At 44.5% G+C, this 21,846-nt stretch overlaps 1 protein-coding gene across 13 annotated transcripts in view; it reads left to right on the forward strand.

The window, feature by feature from the left end:
- LOC109880218 (ankyrin-1) overlaps positions 1-21,846 on the forward strand; it is a 197,068-nt gene that overhangs the window by 154,992 nt on the left and 20,230 nt on the right. For 10 of the 13 annotated variants that reach the window (XM_031803974.1, XM_031803981.1, XM_031804015.1 and 7 more), the window contains exons 24-38: positions 5,190-5,286; positions 5,490-5,568; positions 5,720-5,835; positions 9,437-9,661; positions 9,816-9,970; positions 10,123-10,334; positions 11,736-11,940; positions 12,259-12,355; positions 13,866-14,094; positions 15,401-15,529; positions 15,646-15,765; positions 15,913-16,003; positions 16,255-16,329; positions 16,472-16,603; positions 16,981-17,136. In XM_031803974.1, coding sequence (XP_031659834.1) covers positions 5,190-5,286; positions 5,490-5,568; positions 5,720-5,835; positions 9,437-9,661; positions 9,816-9,970; positions 10,123-10,334; positions 11,736-11,940; positions 12,259-12,355; positions 13,866-14,094; positions 15,401-15,529; positions 15,646-15,765; positions 15,913-16,003; positions 16,255-16,329; positions 16,472-16,603; positions 16,981-17,136 — 2,118 coding nt within the window. The remainder of the gene's footprint in view (positions 1-5,189; positions 5,287-5,489; positions 5,569-5,719; positions 5,836-9,436; positions 9,662-9,815; positions 9,971-10,122; positions 10,335-11,735; positions 11,941-12,258; positions 12,356-13,865; positions 14,095-15,400; positions 15,530-15,645; positions 15,766-15,912; positions 16,004-16,254; positions 16,330-16,471; positions 16,604-16,980; positions 17,137-21,846) is intronic. The other 3 variants (XM_031804019.1, XM_031803986.1, XM_031803994.1) reach the window with 1 other exon arrangement.

Here is a 21,846-nt window from a genome sequence, read left to right on the forward strand (position 1 = left end):
TAGTCCTGGGGCATGGTCCTAGGGCTCAGGTCCTCCGAGAGAGAGAAAGAAAGAGAGAAGGAGAGAATTAGAGAACGCACACTTAGATTCACACAGGACACCGAATAGGACAGGAGAAGTACTCCAGATATAACAAACTGACCCCAGCCCCCCGACACATAAACTACTGCAGCATAAATACTGGAGGCTGAGACAGGAGGGGTCAGGAGACACTGTGGCCCCATCCGAGGACACCCCCGGACAGGGCCAAACAGGAAGGATATAACCCCACCCACTTTGCCAAAGCACAGCCCCCACACCACTAGAGGGATATCTTCAACCACCAACTTACCATCCTGAGACAAGGCTGAGTATAGCCCACAAAGATCTCCGCCACGGCACAACCCAAGGGAGGGGCGCCAACCCAGACAGGATGACCACAACAGTGAATCAACCCACTCAGGTGACGCACCCCCTCCAGGGACGGCATGAGAGAGCCCCAGCAAGCCAGTGACTCAGCCCCTGTAATAGGGTTAGAGGCAGAGAATCCCAGTGGAAAGAGGGGAACCGGCCAGGCAGAGACAGCAAGGGCGGTTCGTTGCTCCAGAGCCTTTCCGTTCACCTTCCCACTCCTGGGCCAGACTACACTCAATCATATGACAATATGTTACTGTATCAACATTCCAAGATGGTACTGTATCAACATCCCAAGATGTTACTGTATCAACATCCAAGATGTTACTGAAACAACATTCAAGATGTTACTGTACTGTATCAACATTCCAAGATGTTACCGTACTGTATCAACATTCCAAGATGGTACTGTATCAACATCCAAGAGGTTACTGTATCAACATTCCAAGATGTTACTGTATCAACATTCCAAGATGTTACTGTACTGTATCAACATCCAAGATGTTACTGTATTGTATCAACATTCCAAGATGTTACTGTACTGTATCAACATCCCAAGATGTTACTGTATTAACATTCCAAGATGGTACTGTATCAACATTCCAAGATGTTACAGTACTGTATCAGCATTCCAATATGTTACTGTATCAACATTCCAAGATGTTACATTACTGTATCAACATTCCAAGATGGTACTGTATCAACGTCCAATATGGTACTGTATCAACATCCCAATATTTTACTGTATCAACATCCCAAGATGTTACTGTATCAACATTCCATGATGTTACTGTATCAACATTCCAAGATGTTACTGTACTGTATCAACATTCCACAATGGTACTGTATCAACATTCCAAGATGTTACTGTATCAACACTGCAAGATGTTACTGTACTGTATTAACATCCAAGATTTTACTGTAGCAACATTCCAAGATGGTACTGTATCAACATCCAAGATGTTACAGTATCAACATCCCAATATGTTACTGTCTCAACATCCAATATGTTACTGTATCAACATCCAAGATGGTACTGTATCAACATCCCAATATGTTACTGTATCAACATCCCAATATGTTACTGTATTAACATCCAAGATGTTACTGTATCAACATCCAAGATGGTACTGTACTGTATCAACATTCCAAGATGGTACTGTTTCAACATCCAAGATGTTACAGTATCAACATCCCAATATGTTACTGTATCAACACTGCAAGATGTTACTGTACTGTATCAACATCCCAAGATGTTACTGTATCAACATCCCAAGATGTTACTGTATTAACATCCAAGATGGTACTGTTTCAACATTCCAAGATGTTACTGTACTGTATCAACATTCCAATATGTTGATGGTGTTATCTGGCTGTTGCTGTCTTGTTGTTGTGATGTGTTTATCAATGTTCCTCCATTGTGACCCACTACATCCGCTGTCATTTGTATAGTCTGTTTCTGTAGTGTTTAAAGACGTGTGTTTGCAGTGGTGTCCATATAGTGTGAGGCTATGAGAACAAGTTTTGCACAAAAGTCTTCAAAGCCCCACGGTTGTTTTGTCAACCAGTAAAGGTCAAAGTGTAACTGTTACAACACCTTGACTATGATGTCAGAGGAAGTCACACCCTTATATTTTTAGCTCCCTCATAATTTAACTGAAAGATTGTCACCGTTGGTCTAAAATTAGAATGTAGCTTATTTGCTGTCTTAAAGACACAGATCACTTACTCAAATTATGGAACATAAAGGCATGTTCCTCTCACACACACATACACATACTTTACACTTCCGATGTTCACAACATCTGACACATACCCACTCTGTGGCAACACAGGAGTGCAGGTGAGTTGACTCATTTTAAACCTGTGGAAACATATAGACTCACTGGTTATTTCGACCTCACCATTGATTTGGCTCTGGACCACATCCAGGCACCCACTCAAACACTCACTGAAAACAACCCTAACACCTCTCGTGCTGATACAGACACAAGCACATGCATTAATGGAACAATTGTGTTTGGCGCGGGTGACTTCTCTCCAGTTAGCTCAGGATTTGAGGGGGTAAGTAACTATAACCTGCCACTTCCTGGAAGAAACTTAGATGGGTAGAGAGACACAGATGAGAGAACATAATAAAGTGAAAATAGATGGTTTTGAGTGATGAGTGCTTTTGTGTGTCCGCCATGCCAGTCTATTGTGTGTGGTGAAGTACATACTGTGCATAGTATATGTATTTTTATGTACTCTGTGGGTTTTGTTTATACAAGAAAGTCCCTCAGAGAGCACTCCCAGAGGGAGAGGAAATAAACCTCTCAACCCTGTTTAAATCAATTTAATCCAGCCAGATTGGGTCTATGTTGATGTGGACATGGCTGTCCCAATGGACATGGCTGTTGTGACATTGTCCTGTTTTAGACTCAGTTTGTGTTGGGCCATTGGAACTGTCCAGATGTTAGGAAAGGCTGGGATATTTTACTGTAAATACCCAATACTGTATGCTGTGCTCCAAATATTCAACTACCGGGAATAGTTTATGGATTTTTATTTTTTATTTTTATTTTTTTAACCTTTATTTAACCAGGCAAGTCAGTTAAGAACAAATTCTTATTTACAATGACGGCCTAGGAACAGTGGGTTAACTGCCTGTTCAAGGGCAGAACGACAGATTTTGTACCTTGTCAGCTCGGGGATTTGAACTTGCAACCTTTCGGTTACTAGTCCAATGCTCTAACCACTACCCTGCCGCCCCATGGATGAAGAGTATTTCAACAGATCACATTTGAGATGAATATTGAACATAGTGCAAGAACCCCCATCTGTTTTCTATCTTTCTCCATGTCCTTTTGCTCCATCTGCCTTTGGGTCTCTGTGATCGTGGCTTCACTAAATCTCTTCCCATTGACAAGTATTAACACGTGCACAGTGTGTGGAGTGTAGTCGTTAACCCTTCAACTCACCAACCTAACTACTATATAAACCAGGGATGGGCAACTTTGATCGGGGTGGGGGCCACAAAACATCATGAGGGGCAGTCATAGCCTTTTGTTGTAGTTTTAAAGCAAGTTTGCTGCAATTTTACACATTTTACCATGGGGCGGAGAGAATATTTAGCAATTTTACTACAAATTACATGCAATTCTACACATTTTCTATAGGGTGGAGAGAAATGTTTGAAGTTTTTAATATGATCTGAGTGAGAGTGACTAACAAAATCAATGGGGCCCCCCCAGTCGGTAATTCGACCATGATTACTACAAGTTGAGATAGCTGGCAAGACTAATTTACCAATCTAAAAAAAATATTTGATACGGGCTGATTGAGTGACTGTAAGTGACTGCTGATGCACAACCACATTTCAAAATTGCACCTTGTGTATTCCACAATCCTAACTCTCAACGGTAAGTTTTTTTTCTTTTCATTTTTGAAAATTGATCTACAGGCCTACAAAAGGGGGGGGGGGGCCCGGGCCCCGGCCGCGGGACACCAGTTGCCCATCCCTGATATAAATCCTAGGTTATATTTACTATACTCATTCATTCTATGCTTTCTGACTCTGACTCACATGCTGCAGATTTCTTTTTGATCTCTCTGTCACTCCTCTGACCACTGTCTGTTCTCTCTCTCTCTCTCTCTCTCTCTCTCTCTCTCTCTCTCTCTCTCTCTCTCTCTCTCTCTCTCTCTCTCTCTCTCTCTCTCTCTCTCTCTCTCTCTCTCTCTCTCTCTCTCTCTCCCTCTCTCTCTCTCTCTCTCTCTCTCACTCCTCTGAACACTGTTCTCTCTCTCTCTCTCTCTCTCTCTCTCTCTCTCCCTCTCCCTCTCTCTGTCCCTCTTCTGACCACGGTCTGTTCTCTCTCTCTCTCTCTCTCTCTCTCTCTCTCTCTCTCTCTCTCTCTCCCTCTCTCTCTCTCTGTCCCTCCTCTGACCACGGTCTGTTCTCTCTCTCTCTCTCTCTCTCTCTCTCTCTCTCTCTCTCTCTCTCTCTCTCTCTCTCTCTCTCTCTCTCTCACTCCTCTGAACACTGTTCTCTCTCTCTCTCTCTCTCTCTCTCTCTCTCTCTCTCTCTCTCTCTCTCTCTCTCTCTCTCTCTGTCCCTCCTCTGACCACGGTCTGTTCTCTCTCTCTCTCTCTCTCTCTCCCTCTCTCTCTCTGTCCCTCCTCTGACCACGGTCTGTTCTCTCTCTCTCTCTCTCTCTCTCTCTCTCTCTCTCTCTCTCTCTCTCTCTCTCTCTCTCTCTCTCCCTCTCTCTCTCTCTGTCCCTCCTCTGACCATGGTCTGTTCTCTCTCTCTCTCTCTCTCTCTCTCTCTCTCTCTCTCTCTCCCTCTCTCTCTCTCTGTCACTCCTCTGACCACGGTCTGTTCTCTCTCTCTCTCTCTCTCTCTCCCTCTCTCTCTCTCTCTCTCTCTCTCTCTCTCTCTCTCTCTCTCTCTCTCTCTCTCTCTCTCTCTCTCTCTCTCTCCCTCTCTCTCTGTCACTCCTCTGACCACGGTCTGTTCTCTCTCTCTCTCTCCCTCTCTCTCTCTCTGTCACTCCTCTGACCACGGTCTGTTCTCTCTCTCTCTCTCCCTCTCTCTCTCTCTCTGTCACTCCTCTGACCACGGTCTGTTTTCTCTCTCTCTCTCCCTCTCTCTCTCTCTCTCTGTCACTCCTCTGACCACGGTCTGTTCTCTCTCTCTCTCTCTCTCTCTCTCTCTCTCTCTCTCTCTCTCTCTCTCTCTCCCTCTCTCTCTCTCTGTCCCTCCTCTGACCACGGTCTGTTCTCTCTCTCTCTGGCCCTGCTGTTGTTGTCTGAAGGGGAAGAGCTTTTGGGGACGGAAGGAGCCAGGTACATGAAGATGGATGACTTAAAGGACCATGATGACGATTTCCTGTCACCCAAGAAATCTATGGAGTACGAGAGAGGGCTGGTCACTGTGTAGGGTTGGCTGGGGTAGGGGTTGGGGTAGATGGAGGGGGTTAGAGGGGGCTGATGGGGGGGGGGGGGGGTGCAATGGTTAAGAACAGGGAATGGTTGGATTAGAGCAGTATTGGGATGTGTGGAGTGGAATAAGAATATTCCCTTTATTGACTGTGTTCTGCTCTTCTCTCCAATAGTAACTACTCGCCTGCCATTCCCAGGATCCCTTGTGTATCCCCAGAGACGGTCATCCTGAAGGAGCATGACATGGAGCAGGTACACAACAGACGGGTTATGTTCTGTCCTAACGAGCAGGTGTCATTATAGTTGCTATATCATTACCGAACGTGTGTATCTCAACCTGTGGAGAGTGAGTAGAAAAGTAAAAATTTAAAATGTTACAATGAGCCATTCTCCTGTCTTTTAGGTACACACTCCAATGCCATTACAAAAAGATTATGATGATGACTCCCTGATCCCCAGCAGTCCAGCTACAGAGACCTCTGACAACGTCAGTCCTGTGGCCAGCCCCATACACACAGGGTCAGTACACACAGCAATGTGTGTGTCCGTCCTCCCCTGCCTGTAGCCCTACACTGACAAATGCCTTATGTTGTCCATAAACAATATCCAAGAGTTAATTTTGGTAATTAACAGAAAATCTATGGCAAACTATCGTAACTTTGGGAATTTATACACTACATTATACACTACATGACCAAAGCTACGTGGACTATAATAGCTATAATAGCCTCCAGTCTTCTGGGAAGGCTTGACACAAGATTTTGGAACATTGCTGTGGGCAGTGATGTTGGGCGATTAGGCCTGGCTCGCAGTCGACTTTCCAATTCATCCCAAAGGTGTTCAAAGGGGTTGAGGTCAGAGCTCTGTGCAGGCCAACCAAATTCTACCACACCGATCTCGACAAACCATTTCTGTATGGACCTCACTTTAGGCACAGGGGCATTGTCATGCTGAAACAGGAAAGGGCCTTCCCCAAACTGTTGCCACAAAGTTGAAAGCACAGAATCATCTAGAATTTCATTGTATGCTATAGCATTAAGATTGGAACTTGGTAGTAAGTGTTGCAACCGAGGACAGACAATTTTTTCACGCTATGCACTTGGCGGTCCATTTCTGTGAGTTTGTGTGGCCTACCACTTTGCGGCTGAGCCGTTGTTGCTCCTAGACGTTTCCACTTCACAACAACAGCACTTACAGTTGCCCGGGGCAGTTTTAGCAGGGCAGACATTTGAAGAACTGAGTTGTGGGAAAGGTGGCATTCTATGACAGTGCCACGTTGAAAGTCACTGAGCTCTTCAGTAAGGCCATTGTATTGTCAATGTTTGTCTATGGAGATTGCATGACTTTGTGCTCGATTTCATACACCTGTCAGGAATTGGTGTGGCTTAAATATCCAAATCTACTCATTTGAAGGGGTGTCCACATACTTTTGTGTACTTGAATAACTTACCTTTGGTAACACTTCATTTGGATTGTCCATCTGTAGATGCTCTACAGACTATTAGCAATTTCAACTAACCCTATCCCTAAACCTATCCCTAAACTTAACCCTTACCCTACCCTGACCTTTGCTCTTACCCTGACCCTTACTCCAAACTTAACCCTAACAATAACCTTAGCAAGAAATTGCTTAAGAACAGATAGCGTGTTGCTAGTATGACCATCTACAGGGCATAGTTTGATCTTCATTTTTTATATCGGTGTCCATATTGTCCCTGATTTTCTGGTAGATAGACCAAATGGTTCAAGAGGAAATAGCCTATTTAATTATAAAAGTATCTAATCAGGCCTCCCGAGTTGCATCACAGTGCTTGAGGCGTCACTACACATCCGGATCCGATCCCAGGCTGTCACGACCCGCCGTGACTGGGAGTCTCATTGTGCGGCGCACAATTGGCCCAACGTCGTCGGGGTTAGGGGAGGGTTTGGCCGGTGGGGCTTTACTTGTCTCATTGTGGTCTAGACTTCGGTCGTCAGTTGAATGGTGTTTGCTCCAGCACAATGGTGCAGCTGGGTTCCGGGTTAAGCAGGCGGGTGTTAAGAAGAGCGGTTTAGCGGGTCATGTTTCGTAGGACACATGACTCGACCTTCACCTCTCCCAAGCCCATTGGGACAAGATCAAAATTGGATTGCAATTGGATATCACGAATTTGGGGAGATAAAATACAACAAAAATATATATATATATATTGTATCTAATCAACACTGGAATTGTTTTCTATAACCTCTGCAACTCATTCAGCTATTGACTTTTTTCACAACTGCCACCAGTTTGACGCCAAAACAATGCAAAAAATACATATTGACATAGTAAAAGAAATAAAAGGTAAAAAATATATAGAAATCCATATTTCATACTTTAACCCCCATATTAAACATTGGGGTTCACTAAGTTGTTGGTATATATTTAGGATAATGTTTTACAGGTTTGTCATTGTATAAATAGTATACACAATACAAGTCAAGTTTGGACACACCTACTCATTCAAGTGTTTTTCTTTATTTGGACTATTTTCTACATTGTAGAATAATAGTGAAGACATCAAAACTATGAAATCACCCATATGGAATCATGAAATAACCCAAAAAATGTTAAGCCTATCAAAATATAGTTTATATTTGAGATTCTTCAAAGTAGCCACCCTTTGCCTAGATGACAGCTTTGCACACTCTTGGCATTTTCTCAACCAGCTTCATGAGGTAGTCACCTGGAATGCGATTAAATTAACAGGTGTGTCTTGTTAAAAGTTAATTTGTGGAATTTCTTACCGTCTTAATGCGTTTGAGCCAATCAGTCGTGTTGTGACAAGGTAGGGGTGGTATACAGAATATAGCCCTATTTGGTAAAATACCAAGTCCATATTATGGCAAGAACAGCTCAAATTAGTAAAGAGAAACGACAGTCCATCATTACTTTAAGACATGAAGGTCAATCAATCCGGAAAATGTCAAGAACTTTGAAAGTTCCTTCAAGTGCAGTCACAAAAACCATCAAGCGCTATGATGAAACTGGCTCTCATGAGGACCGCCACAGGAAAGGAAGACTCAGAGTTACCTCTGCTGCAGAGGATAAGTTCATTAGAGTTACCAACCTCAGAAATTGCAGCACAAATAAATGCTTCACAGAGTTCAAGTAACAGACACATCTCAACATCAACTGTTCAGAGGAGACTGCATGAAACAGGCCTTTATGGTCGAATTGCTGCAAAGAAACCACTACTAAAAGGAAGCCAATAAGAAGAAGAGACTTGCTTTGGCCAAGAAACACGAGCAATGAACATTATACCAGTGGAAATCTGTCCTTTGGTCTGATGAGTCCAAAATTTAGATTTTTGGTTCCAACAAAACCATTTATTTGTCAACTGGACAATGACCCAACGCACCTCCAGGCTGTGTAAGAGCTATTTGACCAAGAAGGAGAGTGATGGAGTGCTGCATCAGATGACCTGGCCTCCACAATCACCCGACCTCAACCCAATTGAGATGGTTTGGGATGAGTCGGACCGTAGAGTGAAGAAAAAGCAGCCAACAAGTGCTCAGCATGTGTGGGAACTCCTTCAAGACTGTTGGAAAATCATTGAAGCTGGCTGAGAGAATGTCAAGAGTGTGCAAAACAGTCATCAAGGCAAAGGGTGGCTACTTTAAAGAATCTAAGATCTAAACTATATTTAGATTTGTTTAACCCTTTTTTGGTTACTACATGATATGTGTTATGTGTTATTTAATAGTGTTTACGTCTTCACTATTATTCTATTATTCTACATTGTAGAACATAGTAAAAATAAAGAACAACCCTTGAATGAGTAGGTGTGTCCAAACTTTTGACTGCTACTGTGTATTTTTTATCATCTTGTTTAATTATTTAATATATTTTACATAAGGCCACACAGAGGACCAGAGATAATTACAGACACCTGTGATAATATGAAGTACCCAAAACGGCCACTAGATGTCTTATGATCGATTACATAAAATCCTTGAAATCTACCAAAATTCTGGTAATTTACTGGTAAATGTAGAATGTTTACAGTAATACACCCTCCCTTTGCAACCTTATCCAAGAGCGGAAATAGAAACATTGGTAAGCTGTCTAATAATGTGTGGACCCTTGTCTTGTCAGGTTCCTGGTGAGTTTCATGGTGGATGCTCGGGGCGGCTCGATGCGAGGCAGCAGACATAACGGCCTGCGTGTCATCATCCCTCCACGGACCTGTGCCGCCCCCACACGGATCACCTGTCGTCTGGTCAAGCCCCAGAAACTCACCACTCCTCCCCCCCTGGTGGAGGGAGAGGGCTTAGCCAGCCGTATCATATCACTGGGCCCAGCCAGCATGCAGTTCCTAGGGTGAGGACTAAAGCTACACTGTAGAGTATTGAAGGGAGGACATTTTGAGATCAGGAAAAAAAATCTCATTCTAAAACTGAGTTCACCATTCGGTGAGGGTATCCACTAATTACATGATGAGCTTATTGTCTCTGTGGCTTTGTGTGTCTTTCAGGCCTGTGATCGTGGAGATCCCTCACTTTGCTGCTCTGGGTCGAGGGGACCGGGAGCTGGTGGTGCTGAGGAGTGAGAACGGCTCTGTCTGGAAGGAACACCGCAATCGCTATGGCGACGATGTGCTAGAGACTATCCTCAATGGGATGGATGAAGGTAGTCAAATGAGAAGTCCTACTAACTCAGTCAGACCTGATTACGGTCACTGATAACAGGCTGTTTGGTGTTCATCATTGCTTTCTTATCAGTACTGTAAGAGTAATACCCACTCTCATTGACCGCTACGGTCTGCTTGTTTATTCCTTTAGAGCTGGAGAGCCAGGAGGAGCTTGGGAAGAAGCGTATCCGACGAATCATCTCCACTGACTTCCCCCTCTACTTTGCTGTGGTGTCGCGCGTCCAGCAGGAGAGCGATCTGATTGGCCCAGAGGGGGGTCAGCTGACCAGTAAACTGGTACCGTTGGTCCAGGCTTCGTTCCCTGAGACAGCGGTCACCAAGCGAGTCCGCCTGGGCCTGCAGGTGAGATGGGAGGATGAGGAGGAAGAAGGAGGAGGAAGACAGTATCGTTAGTGCCTGCCTGTATCACCAAGAATGCTGTATGCATGCTATGTGGATTTGGTTTGAATTTGATCAGCACCTTTAAAATCATTTTTGCCTTGCCAAGAGGCTGAACATTTGCATATTTGTGTCTTTTTTTCTGTGTGCTACACACGAACACTGAGATGTACTATGTACATACACGTAGTACAGTCACTTCACTATGGGCATTTTAACCTTCAAGTTTATATGAGGCTGTTTTGAAAGTGCATCTTCGAGTCACCAATGTTTGCAAATGAGCATGCCAGTGTCCTAAAGCTTAATGCATCATTCACTACTGTGGTGACGTTCTATAGCTATAGTCATGGTTAGACAATGCAGAGGGACTTTGTTGAAAGTGAGTGTTCTTTAGCAGCATGCCTGCTATGATCGGAGTGGAGAGTGGTTTGGATTTGGTTTCATACCTGTGTGTTGAGGGGTTTTAGCCCTTGCCATGGATAAACCTCCATATTGGCCTACATAAATAGCCTCATTTTTAGAGAGAAACATGGCACAGGATGCATTTCACGGTAAGGTCTACACTTGTTGTATTCGGCGCAAGTGACAAATCAAGTTTGTTTTGATTTGATTCCACCATCCATGGACCTTCCATCTCCCCTGCTGCTTTGGTGCCTCCGCTATGTTACCTGCAGCCTGTAGAACCTTATAGCCTCATAACCCGGAGATAGCTTTACTCTAGCAGATACGCTAACCTTCTCAAAGGCTGTACAAAGTGAGACAGTTAACTTGAATGTGTAGCGAGGGAGACCATTTATTTGATTTCCTATATCATTTAATATTCATCACGTGAAGCAAGTGAACGATGAAATCTGTGCATGAATGCTTGAATTGTGAGATGTATTCTATACTTTGACTGGGTTAAACAACGTCTTTTTCTTTCAAATCTGTTTGCATTAATGTCTAAAGGTTTATGATTTTTTTGTGAATATAGATTTTTAAATGTTAATATTTGTTTCACATTTTTACAATAAACACTGACAACAAAAAATAAACGCAGTGTCTTTTCAAATTGTTTGCATGTTTTGGTGTAGATTCAAATAGCATTTTGTTGACCAGAGACTTCTCTCTCTTTCTCTTCATCCTTCCTTTCTTCCATTTGATTTATTTACCTGTACATTGTCATCTGTTACATCATCACATACATCCTATTATCTCTCACTGTCTTCTTTTCTCCTACTCTTTCGCTCTACATTGCTATCTGTCTGTCTACTTTGTGTCAATTTCTCTCCCTCTTTCTCTCTGTGCCTTCCTCTCTGTCTTCTCCACACTCCTCCACCACATCGTTGTCTCTCCCTCCACACATCCTCTCCCCTCCAACCTCAGGCCCAACCAGTCCCAGACGAGCTGGTTGCCAAGCTGCTGGGTAACCAGGCAACCTTCAGCCCTGTGGTGACTGTGGAGCCACGGCGACGCAAGTTCCACCGGCCCATCGGCCTGTGCATCCCCCTACCCCCCTCCTGGAGAGAGAGCCCCCGGGACTCTGGAGAGGGGGACACCACCAGCCTGCGCCTGCTCTGCAGTGTCATCGGTATGCCAACACTTTCACACGCAAACCTGACTGAGGCCTTACAGTGGACTAATGGCACAGTGGAATAGTTTAATAGTTTCCCTCTATTTAGAGTAAACTATGAGTTGGACCGCATGGTCACCTCATAGACAGAAGGAAATTCATTGAACATAGTGATTCAAAGTCTCTCAGCTGTGAGATGGGAAAATACAGATTTATGTAGGTCTGCAAGCCAGGGAATATGCAATGTCATGACTATAAACAGTAACTGTTGATTCTCTACCTTTTTCTCCTCATCCTTATATATTGGTGTAACTGATGTCTCTTCCTTCTCTCCAGGTGGCACAGCCCCAGCCCAGTGGGAGGACATCACAGGCACCACCAAGCTCATATATAGCAAAGACTGTGCCAACTTCACAACCAATGTGTCAGCACGGTAAGTATACAGCAGCAACTCACTCATTAGCATTCATGTTCATCAGACATTCAAGTTCACATCCTAAATCTCACAATCCAGCTCTTTCTGTCGCTGGAGAGCAGTCAAATACAGCCGTTTGTTCTCGGTAACAATGAAGCACCTTATTGTGATTGTTTTCAATTAAAATGGTCAAAAAGACACAAAGATAGCTTCTTAGCAAATAGCAATTTCTCAAGCCAGAATGTAGCTAGGACTGTCTGGGAGTGGTCTGAGTGGGTAGGGGAAAACTGAAAACTAGCTGTTATTGGCAGAGAGGTTCAGAACTCTCTTTCTAATTGGTCTATTAACTAATTTACCACCTGGTGATGTCACCAAGCAGCTCAAAACTCCATCCCACCAAAACAGGCAGAAATTTCAGGGGGTCTTTTCAAACAGCTCTTACACTAAAAGGGCATTGTCATCATTTTCACAATTTCACAGTACTATTCCAACCTCATAGTGTGGAAACATACACTCACATGCCAGTTTATTAGGTACATCCATCTAGTACCGGGTCAGACTCCCCTTTGCCACCAGAACAGCATGAATTCATTGGGACATTCTACAAGGTGTCTGAAAACTTCCACAGGGTTGTTGGTCCATGCTGAGGCGATGGCATCAGGCAGTTGCTTCACATTGGACAGCGGTACATTCATGTAGCGAACAGGCCGTTCCATCTCACCCCAAAGATGTTCTATTAGGTTGAGGTCTGGGGACTGACCAGGACACTCAAGTAAACTGAACTCGCTGTCATGTTCCAGGCGACGTTCTTCTATTCCTCAATTGTCCAGTGTTGGTGATCGTGTGCCCACTGGAGCCGCTTCTACCTGTTTTTAGCTGATAGGAGTGGAACCCGGTGTGGTCGTCTGCTGCAGTAGCCCATCCGTGATAAGGATCGACGAGTTGGGGGTTCCGAGATGCCGTTCTGCACACCACTGTTGTACTGCGCCATTATTTCTCTGTTTGTGGCCCGCCTGTTAGCTTCCATGATTCTTGCCATTCTCCTTCGATCTCTCATCAACAAGCTGGTTTCATCCACAGGACTGCAGCTAACTGGATGTTATTTTTGTTTGTCTCACCATTCTCAGTAAACACTACACTGTCGAGCGTGAAACCCCCAGGAGGGCAGTCATTTCTGAGATACTGGATCTGGTGTGCCTGGCGTCGACGATCATACCATGCTCAAAATCACTTAGGTCACATGTTTCGCCCATTCTAACATTCAATCGAATGCCTGTCGAATGCCTGTCTGCCAGCTTTATATAGCAAGCCATGGCCACGTGATTCACTGTCTATAGGAGCGACCCATTTTTGTGAATGAGGTGCTGTACCTAATAAACTGGCCGATGAGTGTATATAAAACTGCAAAATCGTGTTTTTGACTGTGTTGGGCGTTTTAGGTATGCTAATCACCTGCATATCTCAAAGGATCTAGTCATGAGTAACTTAAGGGTTGCCAGATATCTTACACACTGGTGTCTCTTCTCAGGTTCTGGCTGGCTGACTGTCCCCGGACAGCCGAGGCCATGTCTTTCGCCAACCTCCTGTACCGGGAGCTCTCAGCCGTGCCCTACATGGCCAAGTTTGTGGTGTTTGCCAAGATGAACGAGGTCCGTGAGGGCCGTTTGCGCTGCTACTGCATGACTGATGACAAGATGGACAAAACCCTGGAGCAACACGAGAACTTCAGCGAGGTGGCCCGCAGTCGCGATATCGAGGTCAGTGTAGGGGGTTATATCGATGGTTATCACCATGATGTCATTGCTTAGAAGCTTCATCTGAAGAGGCACTGTGAAGTGAGTGGAGGGAGCCATTGGCTGTGTCCGAATACCCATACTTGCGTCCTAAATAGTAGGCTGTTTGAGTATGCAAAAAAATAATGCTTAATAGTATGCAACATTTCAAAAATACAGTATAGTTTAAGTGCCAGGATGTTATACTCATTTCTCTTCTTCATCTAGTATAATCCGATACACACTTTTCCACAATGCATTGGAAGAGGTGGGCTTCAAGTGATAGGCCCTAGTTCTCTTCAAGTAGTCAAACAATAAACATAGGCTACTTAATTGGGAAGATGCCAAATCCCGAAGCTTCTACAGTGGTGTTCAAATGTAGGATAAGTCGTTTTTGTTCTCTTTTTAATGATAACGAGTATTGCATCATTGGCTAAATCTTTGAAAACAGATTTATACTTTTTTTAAATGAATAAATATCGTTTTTACTGCTGTTTGAAATTGGTGGACCAAAACCGAAAGTAAAAGGCTCAAGCGCAAGTCTCCGCCATTTTACGTGGAAATGGGATCAAATCAAATCAAATGGTATTTGTCACATGCGCCGAATACAACAGGTGTAGACCTTACAGTGAAACGCTTACTTACAAGCCCTTAAACAACAATGCAGTTTTAAGAAAATACATTTAAAAAAAGTCATAGATAAAAGTAACAAATGATTAAAGATCAGCAGTAAAATAACAAAAGCAAGGATATATACAGGGTGTACCGGTACAGAGTCAATGTGCGGGGGCATCGGTGTCGAGGTAGTATGTAGATAGAGTTATTAAAGTGACTATGCATAGATAATAACAGAAAGTAACAGTAGTGTAGAACAGGGGAGGGGGGCAATGCAGATAGTCTGGGTAGCCATTTTATTAGATGTTCAGGAGTCTTATGGCTTGGGGTAGAAGCTGTTTAGAAGCCTCTTGAATCCAGACTTGGAGTTCCGGAAGGTGGCTTGAGTCTTTGACCATTTTTAGGGCCTTCCTCTGACACCACCTGGTATAGAGGTCCTGGATGGTAGGAAGCTTGGCCCCAGTGACGTATTGGGCAGTACGCATTACCCTCTTTAGGGGGAGAGGGATATTTGCTGGGAGAGGGATATTTGTTGCAGGCTAGCGCTGTTGCAATTCACCTAGCTTCCAAATAGGGAAGAAATATGAGTGCATAGTATACAGTTTAAGTATGTAGTACACTGGTATGGGTATTCGGACATGGCCACCGTGTCTGAAGTTAGTGTCCTCCCCCTCAGGTGATGGAGGGTATGCCACTGCACCTGGAGTGTTCTGGGAACCTGGTCCCAGTGAGGAAGGCTACCCAGCAGCCTCGCTGTTTCAGCTTCCAGGCCTTCCGAGACAATAGACTCCCCGTCTCTGTCAAGGTGTTTAACTCTCCCTCTCTGTCTTCCTTCCTCTCTCCATTACTCCGTCCCTCCCTGGGTCTCCCTCTCACACTGAAAATATCTCTTGTCTGTTTCGCTCCGTTCTCTCCTCCAAGGTGAGAGATAGTAGCAAAGATCACTCCGGATTCCTGTCTTTCCTGCGGAAGTCTACCAAGTACGAAGACAGCCAACATGTGCTGTGCAACCTCAATATTACCATGCCTCTGTGTATCAAGGTAGGCCTAAAAAAATGCTTTTGGGGTGCTTTGAAAAGCACTTCACTTTTATTTTATAATACACACATGCATATTTAATTTTGTGAACTTGTGAGATCTGAGGCAAATTATATATTCCAGAGGCTTTTGCTTATGTCTGATTGACAGACTGCTGGGAGTGAAGATCGGAGGAGAACTCTGACCCCATTAGCCCTGCGAGAGAGATACAGCGCCCTGAATGAGCCTGCCATGGGTAAAGGTGCATGCCATCCCATCCCATCCCTATGATACCCCATGCAGACCACCATTGTCTTCCGACAGGTGGCGTCATTCCTACACGACGCTCGTCCCTCAATCAGTGCAGATGAGTCAGTCAAGCTACCTGACATAAGACAATGACATACCCCACATGAACACGTTCACATTCCATGTGCCCCTTCATGCAGTAATAATCACAATGGTACATTAACTTCTCATGTTAAAGTATCAGTTGTGGTCTGGTTTCTGCAGCATCAATGAGTGCCATGGAAAAGACAGAGCTGAAGATGGCTCTGATAGCTGAACAGTTGGGACTGAGCTGGGCTGGTGAGTGAGTGGAATGAGTGTCTGTGTCTCGTGCCTGTGTTTGGTGCTTGTGTCGGCATCTGAGTCTGTGTATCAGTTTTAATGGCTTGCGGCTGCTTTTCCTCTCCTCCCTGCCTCTGTCTCTCCACCTTTGTCTCTCCAGAGCTGGCGAGGGAGCTACAGTTCAGTGTAGATGACATTAATAAGATCCGTGTGGAGAATCCTAACTCCCTATTGGAGCAGAGTTCTGCCCTGCTCAGCCTATGGGCCACCTGTGAGGGCAAGAGAGCCAATAGTAAGTACCTGAGATCCCATTTAGGTCAGTGGATCCTTCCTGTGCATCCTCTTATCCTATATTCATCATCTCCACTCACCCCCCGTACAGTCTTGCACTGGCTCTTGGATTTGCATGTGAGACTTGTCTACCCTATGCAGTACCTTGTATTAACATTGTGTTAACTGTCATTTTCTGGGTCAAACCAGGGTCTGTCAGGGTACTGGTAAACAATGTCCTTATTCTCCTCATAATATCTTCCACTTCCTTGTCTGTTATTTAACGGTCCATTTCCCATTTTCCTGCCTCTTGTCTCTGTCTTCTCTCTATTCTCTCTCTATTCTTTTCTCCTCCCCCTTTCTCTGTCTCTCTTTCTCTCTTGTGGCTCCTATGTACAGTGGAGAGTTTGTACACAGCTCTGAAGAGCATTGACCGGATGGACATAGTAAACATGTTGGAGGGCCAGGGGCCACAGCCTGCAGGGAGGCAGGCCCGGGAGCCAAGCAGACGCAGACACAACGAGAGCGACCACATCTCCCCCAGCCTGACCAATGGTAAGGCTTCTCCTCATCCCCACGCACCACTCTCCCACCCCCAACCACCATACCCTACCAGTTCTTCTCGCTATCCTCCTCCTCCTCCTCTGCTGCCCCCATCACCCTCCTGCCCCAATCCTCAGTCAAAGACTGTCCTATATGCTAGTGCCATAAACTTGAGATTTCGACAGATGTGAAACGCAGCAACCTGGACCAGGGCTCAAGACACTCAGACAACAACTGCCTCTGTGGTGCTCCTCTAAAGCCTGACTCAGATACATTCTCTTGTTTGTGGTTGAGTACAATGTATCAATGACCTGTAGAGCCTGCAATCAGCATCACAACCTTGTCTAATAGTGCCAGCTACATTTTAGGATTCTCTCTCCACTGAAATGGCCGATGCAACTGGTATATTGATTTAAGCAAAATGAACGGAGCCCGCCAAAAAGAGTATAGGTCGAAATAGAGATCATTCTTTGACATACACAAAAGTATGTGGACACCTGCTCGTCCCCCCCTTTGGTGCTATAACAGCCTCCACTCTTCTGGGAAGACTTTTCAGTAGATGTTGGAACATTACAGCGCAAGAGCATTAGTGAGGTCGGGTACTGATGTTGGGTGATTAGGCCTGGCTCGTAATCGTCGTTCCAATTCATCCCAAAGGTGTTCAGGCAAGTTCTACCACACCGATCTCGACAAACCATTTCAGTATGAACCTCACTTTGTGCACGGGGCATTGTCATGCTGAAACAGGAAAGGGCCTTTCCCAAACTGTTGCCAGAAAGTTGGAAGCACAGAACTGTCTAGAATGTTATTGTATGCTGTAGTGTTAAGATTTCCCTTCACTGGAACTAAGGGGCATACCTCGAACCATGAAAACAGCCATTATTCCTCATCCACCAACCTTTACAGTTGGTACTATGCATTCGGGCAGGTGGCGTTCTCCTGATATCCGTCAAACCCAGATTCGTCCGTTGGACGGCCAGATGGTGAGTGTGATTCATCACTGCAGAGAACGCATTTTCACTGCTCCAGAGTACAATGGCGGTGAGCTTTACATTACTCTACCCAACGCTTGGCATTGCGCATGGTGATCTTAGGCTTGTGTGCGGCTGCTCGGCCATGGAAACCCATTTCATGAAGCTCTCGATGAACAGTTCTTGTGCTGACGTTGTTTCCAGAGGCAGTTTGGAACTCGGTAGGGAGTGTTGCAACCGAGGACAGGTCATTTCTACGTGCTACGCACATCAGCACTCGCCAGTCCCGTTCTGTGAGTTTGTGTGGCCTATCACTTCGCAGCTGAGCCGTTGTTGCTCCTAGATGTTTCCACTTCACAATAACAGCACTTACAGTTAACCGGGGCAGCTCTAGCAGGGCACAAATTTTACGAATTGAGTTGTTGGAAAGGTGGCATCCTATGACAGTGGCACGTTGAAAGTCACTGAACTCTTCAGTATGCCATTCTACTGCCAATGTTTGTCTATGGAGATTGCAGGGCTGTGTGCTCGATATTATACACCTGTCAGCAACTGGTGTGCCTGAAATAGCCGAATCTACTAATATGAAAGGGTGTCCACATACTTTTATATATATAGTGTATTTAAAGATCAATTGGAACCTCAAGAAGCATCTGTTTTCATGTGTGTTTGATGAAGTTGTTAGCAATAGGAAAGTTGATGATTTAAAAAGAAATAGATAAAATGTATGAAATGCTGTGTTAGTCAGCTGTGTATGATGTGTTGCATGAGATTCTGTTCATGCGTGCCAAATGTATATTTTGTTAGATCTGTATTCAGTGCGTAAGTTACTACTGTGTCGTATCTGTGTATTTGACAGGTTTATGTTATTGCATCCTATAAAGTACGATTTTGGCTATGAGTTCATGATGTTCATCTTTATCCAACATGATTTAAACCACAATCTGCACAATGTCTGTAAAAAAACAAGCATTTCCATACATTAATTCAGCCTGTAGTCTTTCCTTCAAGCATACTGCTGTTGGCTTTGCTTCCAGGGGTCATTTCTCAAACGTTGACTACTTTTACTCATGGTTTACTATTTTACACATGCATGATATACATCAGATTGACTCCAGTTTCACCACTGGGCTGGTGTAAAAAAACACTGCACTGGACTGACCATCACTGGAGTGCTGTGGCCTCTCTTCTGGGTCTGCTCTGTGCCTCACTATCTCATGTGTCATCACAGCAGGTGCCAGGTCCCCTCAGTGCAAACTGGAGCAATAACAGGTGATGTAACTCATGCATAGATATGACCATGATGGACAAAGGGACAAACGGAGATGCTCAGTCAGATCACAGCTGCAGTGACTCTGATATCTAACACCTGTCCAGTCTGCCTCCCAAAGCTCTTTCTTCTGACGCTGTCTGTGTAACAAGGTGGTCACACTCTCACGGGACAATACCAACCTGACCTCTAGACATGGTATTGTTTATGTTTATTACAACAAGGATTTTCAAGAGATCTATTATTTATCTTTTGGAGTTATGAATGATAGTAGGGCTGATAAGTTTGTTCCTGATTTTTCAGAGGATGTAGAATGTAGGTAGGCCAGTATTTGGCATCAGGGGATGGTACAGAATGAGGATTCACTCTCTGACTGAATGTCAGTCTGGAAGATGCTCACTTCCTTGGTGATAACTCCCTTGGTCCCCTAATTAACCTTTACAATCAAATGAATTGAAAATTACAATCGATTCTCAAGTGGGAATCCAAGCCTGGAGACCGCAATTAGATTCCACATTGTATTTTTAACCCAGGTAGGATGCATGCAGCACTGTCAGGCAGAGTACCATTTAGTGTAGAAATGATGGAGAACTACATTCTTCTTACTGTACCTTTCAGTCCACCTGTTCTTGTCTTTTCCTTATTTTCATCACATTTGACTCTTAGTGATTTTGACTTTCAATCCCCTTTCTTAACTCTAGTGGCTTGAGTCTAAGACGCATGATTTGCAACTCTGTAAAAGCAATGAGTTCTGTTTAGTCATACTAGTGAGGCTCGGGAGGCCTGAACTGAATCCAGCTAGGCTTCTATAAGGGTAACGTTACGCTCTCTGCCTGTGTGTGCATGGGGCTGTATGAGTCTCTTCAGACCGGGGGTCGTTCCATTCGGTGCACTGTGTGTCCCACTGGGATCCCCATACTTGTTCCTTTTGACTATCTGTCCCCTCTCTCTTTGTGTTTCTCTGGACATGTTATCTGCAGCCTGGCCGCCCTACTCTTCCTTCTTCTCACTCCTCCTCTCCGACCTCTGAACTCATGCCCTCCGACCTCATGTTGACCTCTGGCCCTCATCTTTATTTTGAAGACCAGTTTTTTTTTATAACTCTTTTTATTTTTGTGCTCTTGAAAATTCCACCTTTTTAACCGTCTGCTCTGTGACCAATCCTCCTCACACACTGTGTGCTCAGCACCCCCGGGAGAGGGAGGTGTCCCTTGTTCCATCACTCTCTCTGTCCATCTCTCTCCCTCTCTCTTCCTCCTCTCCCTATCTCTTTTGCTCTGTGCATGTCTTTCTTTCTTCCTCTTTCTCTTTCTGTCCTCTTCCAAATGTCCTCTTCCCTCTCTGTGTTTCCCTCCCTGCCCTCCTGCCTGTCTGCATGTGCATGACATGTCTGCATGTGAACTCTTGTCGTTCACCACCTATATGCTTGCATGGAAGTATTGGAATGAGGATGTGTCAGAAGCAGTGGCCTGTGGGAGATGTAGTCTGGGAGCTGTTTATGCCTCTGCAACTTGTAGCTGCTTTACTATCAGACTGATATTGCATGGCATGCATGCTGGGGAATGACCCGACTGTTTAGTCTGCCTGTTTACATCCTCTACTGTATATTATTATCTGTGGGGATAAAAAGGTCCTGAACCCGTTTTAACCGTGTGTATTGACCGCTCTGTTCATGTATGAATGTTGTGACATGTTGTTGATCAGTTGTTTGTGTGTATGTGTGTTTGTCCTGTGTCTTTGAGTCTCTCCAGAATTAGGGGATGTAGTATCTATGCCCTTTCTCTGTCACACACCTCATATTTGCAGGGAGTGTTTGGTGTGTGAGTGTGTATGTGTGTGAGTGCATTTGTGTGTATACATGTCTGTGTTTTAAATTGTTGTCTTTTATGAGTGTCTTCAGTGTCTTCATGTGAGTAATTCACTGTGTCCCTTCTTCCAGTCTGTGTGTGATTGTGACTCTCTTTCTGTGTATGTGAGCTTCAGCCACTTTGTTAATATTTACAGTGTTTGTCTTTTCTACCAGGAGGGCCAGGCCACAACATTCATTCCCCACGAACACCCTCCCTCATGCCCTCCTCTCTCGCTCTCTCTCGCCCCCCCCCCCCCACCTCACCATCCAAATGACCATGGGAGTGATACCACCCACAGACACACACGCATAGAGAGAGAGAAGGACTGGCAACAAGACTGGATGGAAGAATCACACAGATATTAGATGGTCTTTTAGATTGTCAGAGACACAAACAGACAATCTAAAAGCCATGTACAGTAGAACCATATTGATCACCAGGAGACACTATTGTCAGCTACCATAAGGGCTCAGATCATTCATACACAACCTTAAAAGGTGGTATTCCAAACAAATACCATGATATTTATGTGACATGAATCATCCTCACCCTACTGGCTAAAGAGTAATGTATACACGTATAAAGAAAGCTCATCAGCTGGAAGTCTTAAACCTTGTGGAACTGTTAAGAG

This window comes from Oncorhynchus kisutch, linkage group LG3 (genome assembly GCF_002021735.2).
Source record: "Oncorhynchus kisutch isolate 150728-3 linkage group LG3, Okis_V2, whole genome shotgun sequence".
In the NCBI taxonomy this organism is placed as follows: Eukaryota; Metazoa; Chordata; class Actinopteri; order Salmoniformes; family Salmonidae; genus Oncorhynchus; species Oncorhynchus kisutch.